The following is a 12,447-nucleotide window of genomic DNA, read 5'->3' on the forward strand; positions in this document are numbered from 1 at the left end:
AAACCTTTACTTAGAGACTAAAATGTAAATGTTTTAATCTAAATGTACAAAGGGGCTGTTGTTGGCTTATTCGAGAATATTTATTTGTCTACTTGAATACATTATCAGCTAAACTGCCTAGAGATACTGGATAAGCATATTATTATAGATATGTTATTGGGACATTCACACAGCTTTTGCACTATCTGCTATCTGTGGAAGAGGTGTGGCGCAGTGGCCAGGGTCCCAGGCTCCCGACCACAGGGTTCACAGTTCGATTCCCGGCTCTGGCAGCAGGTAAGCCCAGCACCATGTGACTCTGGACAATAACTTGCTTAATCTTCCAGAGGGCCTCCAGCGTCAGGACACCTCCGTCGGAGGTAGCTGTGCGCTTTAAAAATGCCGGCTTTTACATTTATCTGCCAACCTCAATCTATATCAATATTTCACGCTGTGCCACAACTGTTCTCCACCTAAATATGACAATACTACTGATGCATGTCCTGGATTTTCCATATTCAACATGGACATGGCTAATCTAACTATAACAGGTCATTGGTAGAAAGACCGATAACCTCTATAAATAAATGCATGGTTCCGTGAGCTGGTGATGTGCTGTACAATCAAAATTTACTTGGGGGCTTAAAGTTGTAGATAGGACAAATTCTCCAAAAATGGAAAGTTCTGTAACTAAATGCAATATAAGAGCATTTGCTGGTCTTAAGCGTGCACATCATCGATGATCTCCATTGTGGGACTGGTCCATTGATCTATTTGTGCTCTGTATGATGATTCATATTTCATTACTCTTCAATTTAATTTGTGACCACTTCTTCTGTTAAGGTACAGAAATGTTAAGTGTTGATTTGTCTAGTAATTTGAACTTGAATCCTGATGAATACACATTTGCTTCCTTCAACAAAAAAGAAGCTAACAATTGGTTTGCTCTAGGAATTGCCCCAAAACGGAGTTTCAACTAGAAATTGTCAGAGTCCACTAGATCTATGTGATGGGTGAACTCCGAGAGAGACTGGATCTGCTTTATGTACTGGGGATATTTAACAGCCTTATTAACCAAAGTCTCAGCAACATGTCTTTCTATTTTCTTGGCCATAGCACTGCTATGGTGAAGAGGACTTTACAACAACACCTTTCTACGTTGGTCCCTCTACTCTCAATATTTGCAATAAAACCAAGTTCATAATGCAGATATTGATTCAAGTGGACTTTGCTGAGAGATAATATAGCTTACAAGACAAGTGTCAATCCTGTTTTCTACAGAGATAAGTGTAAATCTAGGGAGAATACACCTTAGATTCCCTGCAACTTCTGCCAAATATCTGCAGAATCCCTCGCTCAGTTGCAACTCTCATGCAAAATATATAAAGATTGTGAATAAGCAGAAACTATTGACAAGGACTAACACCACTGGGCTATATTTTGGATAAGCCTCTTACTTTTAGGCTAGGCATTGGAAACTGGTACATATTTGACAATTGTAGGTGTTCTATTGTCTTGTCATTTGTCTTTTTGCAAACATGCAGGAACAAGGTTCTTCTCAAGGCACTTCCTGCTTTCATTCTGAAAGACAGCAAGACACACTGTTGATGAATAGATTTATTTTACTGAAGCAATGCTTGAGGAAACAAGCAAGTGGCATTATATGAACAAAAACGTTTTAGTGTTTTCTTAGTTCACTCAATTAATAATTAGTTCCCGAATGCATGTATGTCAGTCAAGACCCTCATTTCTTTTCTTTAACAATGGAAGCAGATCACTGTAGACAATTCTAAATGGACTTCTCAATATTACATTTAGATGGTTTCATAAAATCCTGGTTGAAAAAAATCGGCCCTTCCGTTCACACCAACCTCTCTTCCCTCATTTTCCCATTAAAATTGTTCTGTTTCTTTCAAGGTGAAGGTTAACACAGTTACAGATTTCAGAATAGAAATGCAAAGTAGTTTCATGTTTATTGCTTTAAACAAAAGGCTATTGTCTGTGCTTTACAAAAGCTGAGGATATGTGTGTGTGCGTGTTAGTGTGTTTCAATGTTTAATGGCCGCAGATTAAAAAAATTAAAAATTAAAAAAATGAAACCTTTTCTTCACATATATTTTCTATCTGAGACATTATGTTAAAGAGGCAATATCGAGCTGAGTTTTTGTATTGTCACTAGGCCCAGGAGCCCTATTCTGGCACAAATCGGGTCTCCATGTTTGATTCTACTATTCTTAATTTCCAAGTCTTACCCCACAGAGTTTTGGTTTTTAAAATTCTTTTTTGGGAGATCCGGGCATCAATATTTACCAAGTTTACAGCACATATGCATTGATCACTATAAAGATTATTGCAGCAAATAAAGCAAGTTCAATATAAAAAAGAAAATTAAAGTCACAGTAGCTACACAAAAAATGTAAGCAATCCTATTCAGATCCGAACAGTACTTCCCATTGATCAGACAGTCTCTTAAATCCTTTGTTTGTTTTCCTTTAGTCTTAAGAATGCCAGACTCAATGACATACAAATGACGCATCAGTGCCCACCAATTGCTCATGGACGCTGGAGTATTCACAGGGCAAACAGATGTACCTAATCAGCACTCCCAATCCAACATCAAGGACATTTATAGTTCCCTCTGATATTAAATTTAGATATCTTGTCTGGTGGAAATATTTTATAGCATAGATATATTTTTTAATTGCTGCAGCTTTAATCTAGCAGGTACTAACAATAAGCAAGATCATGTAAAGGCTTGCTGGATTTTGTGTGAGTGAATTATCATCCTAATCTTAGCAGACCATCATCTGCTAATGCTACTAAGTGATCCTCTCTTAAACTGGATAAGCCAGGAATGCCCTCATAGAAATGTTATTATTTTCTGGATATATTAGTTCTAATAGGTCAGATCCAGCTAAACATATATCCACAGCTTGGCTGTGCCTAAAATAGTCCTGTATCTGCACCTATTTAAAAGGACTTTGTTGTGAAAGATTGAATTCCACTTGAAGATCCACAAATGTAGGTAACACACCATCTGAAAAAAGCTGTCCTTCTGTCCTTAATCCATTTTTGAACGACTTACCACTTACCACTTTGAACCACAGTGGAAATGTGAAAAACAGAGGGAATGGAAGAGTAACCCTAGAATTGCATGCACCGATTAATAGTGGTCATTTATATACCTTTTTCATCAATCTCCCCACATTTTCCAAGCATCTTGAATTTTCTTAAACCTTGTTTAAAGTCATTGGGATCGGTATGTCTCGAAATGCAACAGTTGATATCCATACCCAGAGCAAATTGGTATTTTGATCGTTATTTACTTTCCCCTTTTTCCGTTAAGAAGCAGAGGATATGCTGTCCCATGTCTGCCTTAAGATATGTTTTAGCATTGGGTGTGGCCCTTCCGCTGTTTTGCTGTGGGAGGTTAATAAATTGGACAGCTCTTCTTGCTCTGCGATACACCCGTATAAAGTTGTCAATAGCACAGCCCAAGTTCCTAAAAACTGGCCTGGGAACAAGAAGAGGTATTGTGCGCGAAAAAAAACACATACACTTTGGAAGAATGTTTTATTATATAAAATTACATCGCTCTATGAGACTGATCGGTAGGCGGCGCTCATGATGCATTTGTAATAAACAGAGCTTTGCCTGCTTACCATTCCATCCTTAGTCATCCTGTATTGTTCTTTCAGGTTGGATGCAGTCATTCTGTTCATTTGCATACGACATTTGGTATCTGTTGCTTTGGGGTGTATAAAGAACCTTCTGTACAGTAAGGACTGATACTGTGGGTGCCTAAGCAGAAACGAATATTCTTCCAGTGACACATTCCTAAAGGTGGAGATGGGCTGAGGATCATTAGGGCATGCTTTGGGTGCATTGTTTTTACTATTTAATTCACCAGAGGTACTGCAGAATGAATACACGTATGCAGTGCTTAAATTGAGCCAGTGTGTGCCACTGGGAGCCACCTGCACTTAAATTTGGGGACCGGCGCTTATTTTTCTGCCTGAGACATATACTGAGAGCAAGAGTGTGGAAAATATACAAAGTGGAAAGAGGAGGAAGAGAAAGATGGATAAACCTTCACAAAGGGAGAAGCAGGAACCTGCAAGAGTGAGATAATGGAGCAGGATTGCCGGTTAGTGGTTTCAAGAGGCCTGATGTGGATTTAAGCCACACAGCTAAGCCAGCATTCAATAACACCGGCCGCTGACCATTGGTCAGAACTTTAGGCAGGGGCACTTATTCATTTACAAATTAAGGACTGAACAGGCTAAACAGTTATCAGGAATAATAATTTCACCTTTTACTTGGTTAGATGTGTAATTATGTATGGACACCTAATAATTGCTACCCCCATTTTTCAGTCTTCCCCTATCTCATTAAAGTAATACTTGAAATTGTTTGATGCACTGACTTTTAGAACTATTGGGAGCACATCAGTTATCTAGTGAGAGAAGAGAAATACTCAACATTATTAATTGTGGGGTTAATTAAAATCTTTGCATTATTTTAAATGTTCGAAGCACAGGTACATAAAATCACTAAAAAACAAAATTCATTAAAAGTACAATACATTTCTGAATGTGCAAATAGAATTAGGTAAGGGTTGCCAGGGGTCAAATTGGAACAGTAAATTGCTTAAATATAAGGTTAAAGTATTTGTGAGCCAAACGATGGATAGCAAGTGCATACATATAGACGCAGGCGAACAATTGGGTGAAGGGCAGTTGAGCATCAGTATACATAAGGGAAACCTAAAAAGAAAAAAAGAGTTCTAAAAAACAGCAGCATCGAAACTTAAGCAGGGCTATAAAATGCTTTGATCCAGGATGGGATAGTGACTACAGTATTGCAGAGTGCCACTCTCAACAGTTAAAGTGCAGTTTAATTATCATGCAGTAGTGGTATATGCAGCACAATATGCGACAATGTTCGGCAGGTTTTGGATGGGCCTTAGTGTTCACAGTCATTTGGGATTCCTTAGAACAAAATGATTAGCAGATAGTCCTCTGGTAGGCCACTGGTTCGCCTAAAAGAGAGAAGATATACAGCAGCACTGAAACTTGTGCAAACAGAGCTATAAAGTGCTTGATTTCAGGTAGAGTACTGGCTGAAGTAATACAAAGTGGACTCTGGATACTGTGCTGGTATCAACAGGTAAGGAGTGAATGAATTGTCTGGCTGCTGAAGTGCGTGCATGAGGTGATACGCAACACTGTTTAGCAGGTTGTTTTTATAGGCATATTCGTTCATAGTTGTTTTGTCGGCTGGAAGACATTTAGGGTCTGATTCTGAAGCGGGTTGGAAAGCTTTCCCACTTAGGGCCTGATTCTGATGCGGTTAGGAAGGCCTCCTAATGGCATTTGCTCCTTCCAAATCGGATTGGGAACGACCCAGGGCCCAATTATGATGCGGTTAGGAACATATGCTCCCATTGAAGTCAATGGGAGTCCAACCAAATCGTATCGGGAAGCATCCGGATGCATTGTACTCCGTCTGTAAGACTGTCCCGATCCGAATGGGTTGGAAACCACTTCCAACCCGATTCAGTCGGGAAGCATTTCCAACCCGCATCAGAATCAGCCCTCAGTTGAGAATCGATCCTTGAATGTTCTGCTAACTCGTCACTATCTGGTAGTAGCTATCCATTTCCAGCATGATCCATCTCCGGAGAGGAATTACTACTTTTAGTTGCCTCTTTTATACAAGCTTGGGTAAGGCTGATGTATTTGCGGAATTAAGTCAGCTCCACCGGCACCGTAATAGTGAACACTGAGTTCACTGCCTCGAGACATGTTCGAATTCCGTGGGCAAGAAATAGTGGTTTAAACAGTGTGCGGTGGGGTAGCAAAAGAGCCGGGCAACAGCATAGTAGATGGTTGAAAGACTCAAACTTTTCAGCACAGAGTGTACAGTTGACAATTTTGGTGACAGAAAGCCATTTAGGATGTAATTCTCTGGACTGTAAGCTCATTAGCCTTGCAACCATTATTTGTTTGAGGCAACCTTTTCAGAGCACACAGTGGGGATAAGGTTGAGGTCTGAGGCAATCTGGCTGAGAATTTGCATATGATTGCCCCAAACCTTGTAGTAATTTAGAGTTTTTGAGATTGCCCATGCTGCTTGCCTTCTAAAGTGTCTGTGTTTGTTTTTTCAGGGTTGCTTTAAGTGCTGCATGCTTTTTGGTTGTAATGCCATTGATATGGGGTGGACACATCCTTGCGGAATTGATGGCTGCACCCATCCCTCCTTATGACAGACGTAGGTGAATGGGTGCCAGTAAGAATGTTGCCTTCATACCTTGGCAAATGGCAATGGTGATTTGTTGAAATGTATTTGACTGTATTCTGGTTGCATTTTTGTCTATTATGTAGATAACTCTTTACAATTCATTCAATATAATGAGTGTTAGTAATTAAAGTGGAAAACCCCTACACCCTGGTTGATTGATTGAATAGTATGTACTAATGGAGCTGAAATGGCAAGACCCCCATAGAACTCATTGAGCATATCTCAATTTTAGAATTGGCTTTATTTTAATAAGGTATCATTTATGCATACTACTATTTTAACATCACTTATGCTCTTTTCGCAGTGTTTGCCTTCTCAGGAAGTTACACCTTGCTGTTCATTGCCCGGTCCTTACAAGGTGTTGGGTCTTCTTGCTCGTCTGTGGCAGGTAGGTTTCAACAATAACATTGTTTTTAACACCCTTGAAAACCTCTTCCAGCTTTGTTCGTTCATGGCGAGTACAATGTGTGTTAGTGGGGAGAGCACTCTCATTTTGGGCCATTTCATTTCTGAGTAGTTCAGCATTCCCATTTTCTTTGCTGATCACTGTTCACTTTAGAAAGGTGGATCAAACTAATGAAAAGACAGTTCTGGTTTTCGTGTCTTAAACTGCAGTTGCAATTATGCTTTATGGCCTGCCTTTCACCTTTCCTGCTGGCTCTAGCAGCAGGCATTTTGACGTCACAACTAAAATGAAATAATTTACTACAGATGAGCTGATCAGCTACGTCATTTTCCTATTTCAGTTGACTAGAGATATCACAACTTGATTATAATATATAACTTACAGACTCTTATATACAGAGATTTCACTGTCCCATAATTTTCTTTTAACACATTATGAAAACAGGAAAGCAAGGAACAGAAGGTAATGTTCAAAGGGGAACTGGGGAAGGTACCCAAACCGGACACAATATAACCAGGTATCTGGTAGAGCGTGTCGGACTAGTACCTAAAAGCAAACAATCTCACGGTCCTCCATTGTGTGTGCCGTGCATGCTTGTCCTTGCGCCATCAAAGGAAGTTTGAACCTGTAGACCTACAAAGCTCTTAATCCTGTGGATATAGGCAAGCCTTCTGATAGACAGCTCTTTTTTAACATAACATTATTATTATTTGTTTGCATAATAAAGGCACAGTTACAAAAGATTTCTTCTTAAGTTACTCTTGCATTGTAAGTAACAGGTGCTACCGATATCTGATTAAATGTTGTTCATTTACCGACCTCAGTCGCCCCCTGCTGCGAACATAACGTTTTTCCAGTCACGATAACAGCCGTTTCAGCCTTACTCTCACAACACCCTTAAGAACTGATCTCAGGCATTCAAGCTCACTGGGCTCTGGGGGCACTTCAACATGACAACCTACTCTGCGTCATGTGGAATATCTCATCTGTCAGTCACAACCACGTTTACCTAGGGGATTCAGCCAGAAATACCCCCTCTTCTGTTCAGGGTTTGCCCGGGGCTTCCAGCTATAAAGGTAGGCAGACCTTACCATAGACACGCTGAGAACATGGGTCCTGATGCCTTCTTCAACGGGATGTTTGAAGCTGCACTTATAAAATGGCTGACATAATTACATCTGCATAGGGGTTATAATGATAAACATGAGGCGAATTCTTGCCTTTTTCACTCTCAGTAGCTATCAAAGGCAGACAAAGTATTCAGTGCTAGTCACATAGGTTAGAAAGACGCACATTGAGCCATGCTGTTCCTTATTTCCATATATTTCCATTTTTCCTGAGCAACTCAACCCAAAATGCTGATTAGAGGTTACACTAAACTTAAAAGGGGGGAGAACTAGAAAAAGTCTTCAATGAGAGAGAAGAGTCAGTATAACTGTACAAGACGATTACAATAGTTACTATGAACATTATTATCACATTTATAGCATGCTGCTGAGGCTGTTAAAAGACATGAATCTGAGTTAATGTCTGGAGCCAGAGAGATGGCCTGTGGTGAGTGAGAGGGCCTTTAACAAATGGTTTAGTCTGAGGCAGATGGCCTATAATAGTATTATAATGTTACATCCACTTAGGCTAGAATTTTTTAACTTAAAAAGGGAGAAACAGAAAGCTAAACCTTGAATGTTGACACAGAAGGTCTGTAGCAGCCAAAACGAAGGTGTCCGTCTGTAACGCAACCAGTGGCGGCTCCTCGAGGGAGTGCTGCGAGGCGGTGGGCGGGGCGGGGTAGGGGTAAGGTGGGGGGCGTAGTAAACTCGGCATACGGCTGAACGGAGTTAAGTAAATAAATAAATAAAGACAACAAATTACACTGCGCGCGCTGCATCGCCATTTGGTGGTGCAGCGTGCGCAATGTAATTTGTTTTATTTATTTATTCATTTATTTAATTACTTAACTCCGTTCTTCCGTATGCCGGAGTTTACTATCCCCCACCCTGCCCCTCCCCCACCCTGCCCCTCCCCCGCACCGCCCCACCACCCCGCAGCACTCACTCGAGGATCCGCCACTCAATGCAACTGGTTCTCATATAACGCACTTGGATACCTTTGTGTTGAGTTTGTGCTATATAAAACTCCCTCCACAAAATTATTGGCTCTGAACCACTCCATTGTCATCAATGGAGCACTCAACATTAGAACGTTGGAATGTTGGGGGATCCATTGAAGACAATAGAGTGGTTAAGGTCTTATAACCACTGTTATAAGTATTCTGCTCCAACACTCCAATGTTTGTCTTTCTGTTTCTCTCTTTTTAATTTAGAATATTCTGCCCCTAGTGGGTGGAATGCTCTAATAGCCTTATAGCCTTTCTGTCTTGGGCTATACCTGTTTTTGAAGGCTCTCACCCTCGTTTTAGACCCTCACCTGTGGCTTGGACCAATAACTCGGGTTCAGGGCTTTTAACTACTGTTATAACCCTCTGCAGCAATCTATAAGGCTATATTATAGCCTTAGAGCCCGACCTAGTGGGCTCTACTGGCCATTAAAGGCCCGCTCCAGCATAAAAGGCCTAAGCCCAAGGCAAGGGCCTTTAAAAAATGAGCAGGCCTTTAATTGCCAGTAGAGCCCGCTAGGAGGGCTCTAAGGCTATTAGAACATTTTGCCCCCAGAAGGCAGAGTGTTCTAATTACTCAAAACAAAGGCCTATCGGAGCCCGAGGGGGTTTAAATCAACATCATTGGAATGTCCCTCTGCGGGCTTCTAACAACCATTGTAGGCACGCTCCCTTGTCAAAGAGAGCGGGCCTTTAATGGCCGGTAATGCCCGCAAGTACAGCTCAAAGGTTATTAGAGCATTCTGGCCCCAGAGTGTTCAAATGTTCTAATTACTAAAAACAAAGGCTTCTCAGAGCCCGAGGGAGTTAAATCCACTCGGACTCCGAGAGGCATTTGTTCCCAGCAGCAGCTGTGAACACAAAAACAACATTGGAATGTTGTTCTGCTAGCTTCTACTGGGCCGTAGAAGCCCAGAGCACTCTATATTATTCAATGGAGTGCTCAATGTTCCAATGTTCTAATAAACTATTCTAATCCTTTTCTGACACTGCTCTTGATATAGCCTGTGTAAAAGATGCCCCACTGTGGTGGGTGAAGTCACCCACTTGCCAAGATTCAGAGAGTGCTGTTTTTTCAGGGGGCTAGATGAAGGTGCTCAGGGTTCTGGTAGCCTTTTAGGCTATCGGAAGGTTGTTTATGTGAAATAATAGAATCTAGATGCGCCACCGAGAGGTTTAGGGAAGCTAAGAGCATGTGTTTATGATGGGCAGGAATGCCCAGGAGTGGTCGAGACGATGGTTTGCTCATGGAAAGGGGTGTGGCCATGCACAGATTTTAAAACTAGAGTCAGCTTCTTGTATAGAGACCCCTTTTCACTGTGAGTGGGCCCACCTGACCCTGGGGGAGGAAGAGCTTTGGAAAGTAGTACTAGATGAAAGCTGGGACGTTTAGCACTTTGTTGTGATGTTGGAAGGAGAACAGAGAGAGGCATAGGAGGCGATTATTGCAATATCCATTTTGCTAAGATTTAGTACATCAATCAGAGTCCCAGCAGAGAAGGAGGTAAATAGAGTAGTGGCTTTCTCGGGTCTTAAACAGGTAGCAGTGATGCCTCCATGAAATAAAGGTGCAAATTCTGTACACAGTTATCAGCATTCCTTGCTGCGTATCTTTCAGTGGTGGATTTTGGTTGAGTTAAACCTGTTCATGCCCATCTCATCTTAGGCTTGCCAATGTAAATAAAAACTGCTCACTAATATTTATTGACTTTTTGAGGCGGTGGTGGGTTGTGCACACTAATGAGGAGCTGGAAAATGATGATTAGCGCTTTATGCAGCACGCCATTAGAATTAGGCACATTTTTTCCAATTTCTAAGTGCCAAATGCTTGGTAGACCGCTCAAACATTAAATACTCCAGTGGCAGAGGTCTGTGTGTTACATGCAGGGTGCATCTAACGTGCACCTATCATTAATGTAACAAGGCACTTGGGTTTGTGGCATGCAAGGAATCATACAATATTTCAGAACTAAAGTACCTTATCAACCTACCTACCCTTCTTTGGGGACCCAGGAATGCAGGACCTTCCGTATTGCAATCCAGTGATGTTAAGTAGCACTTCAAGCCTTAACCTCTCAGGGGAGGCGAAAGCCAATTTAGTTTCTGAAGTGAAATAATTGGTGGTGGTTCTGTCATACAATTTACTAATGTTCTAAAAGGCATAGCATCCCCCTGGGAACCATCACACAACCAATGCAACCGTTGCACATAGAACTAGAACATATCACTGAGGGGAATCGAACAGCGAACTTGTGTTGCTGGAGCCGTACACTTTACATTCACATGATCCCACAGACAAACACCATTCCACCACGGAGGAAGGAGCCCCCTTTTGATTCAACCCTTCCAGCAATTGGCGCGTGCACACTCCTCGGCTCAGCGCAGCCTGTGGACACAGCTGGCTCCGCGAGAACGGTAGTCGACTCCCATTGGAGGATGTTCTGCAGCAGGAAGCGGATCCTCTTAAGCCCATTTCATGAGTCTGAAAGGTCATGGAAAAGGGTAATTCGGCAAACATTTGTTTTTGCACAGTGCGCTCTGCTGTCCCGTTTGTTTCTGTTCTGTAGTCTGGGGCCTAGTTCAGGCAACACATCGGAGGGCGATGTTCGAGCTCGCTAATCCTGCAGGAATTAGTCAAAGGATTTTTATTCAAACCGGGCATCCGGGCATCACCTAACTTAAATATGAGAACAAGTCAGAGTTAAAAGAAGAGTGTGTGTGTGTGTGTGTGTGTATGTGTGTGTGTGTGTGTGTGTGTGTGTGCGCAAGCGTGCATGTGTACATCTTGTCCTTACATGGTCTAATCTGAAGATGCATTCAGATACAGTGGGGTGTCAACTGTTTTTTTTCTGGTGCGAACAAAGTAGTGCAGTGAGATCGCTCCTCCCCCCTTAGGTTTTCAGATGGGCTTTACACAGACAATTATTGTTTTAGCAATCTAAATTATGAGCAGCCATAGTCCCTTTTGATTGACAGGGTAGGTTTTGTTCTGCCTAGTCCCTATTTTTCAGTTTTTCTTTCTGTATATCTCTGTTCATATATCTAGCTCAGTCCTCCCCTTTAATTTTTTCTTTGGGCGCATTGACAAGAGCAACTGACAGGCACTTACTGGTGTTGGCTTGAATTTAGGCATACTTTCAGGCTAACCTCTAAAGCATGCTGGGGCACGAGATGGTTAAGCAGAGGTTTGTGTAATGAAAGTCCAATCCAAAACAATCTGCCCCACTTCAATCGAGCCGAATCCACCCTCCTCCAATCCAATCACCCCACAACAATCAAATTCATCCCAATCCAATCTACCCGACTCCAAGCCAATCCACCTCGCCCCAATCAAATCCATCCTGCTCCCTCCCCAATTCAATCCACCACAATCCACCCCACTCCAATCCAAAACAATATGCCCCACTTCAATTCACCACAATCTACCCCACTCCAATCCAAAATGATCTGCCCCACACCAATCCAAAACAATCTACCACACTCAATCCAAAACAATCTGCCCCACTCAATCCAAAACAATCTGCTCCACTCCAGCCCAAAACAATCTGCCCCACTCCATTCCAAAACATGCTACCCACTTCAATCTGCCCCACTCCAATCCAAAACAATCTGCCCACTCCAGTCTGCCCCACACCAATCCAAA

At 41.9% G+C, this 12,447-nt stretch overlaps 1 protein-coding gene across 1 annotated transcript in view; it reads left to right on the forward strand.

The window, feature by feature from the left end:
- SLC18A2 (solute carrier family 18 member A2) overlaps nucleotides 1-12,447 on the forward strand; it is a 416,215-nt gene that overhangs the window by 253,720 nt on the left and 150,048 nt on the right. Inside the window, exon 4 of the mRNA XM_078641192.1 lies at nucleotides 6,587-6,670. Coding sequence (XP_078497318.1) covers nucleotides 6,587-6,670 — 84 coding nt within the window. The remainder of the gene's footprint in view (nucleotides 1-6,586; nucleotides 6,671-12,447) is intronic.

The sequence above is a fragment of the Lissotriton helveticus genome, chromosome 5_1 (assembly GCF_964261635.1).
Source record: "Lissotriton helveticus chromosome 5_1, aLisHel1.1, whole genome shotgun sequence".
In the NCBI taxonomy this organism is placed as follows: Eukaryota; Metazoa; Chordata; class Amphibia; order Caudata; family Salamandridae; genus Lissotriton; species Lissotriton helveticus.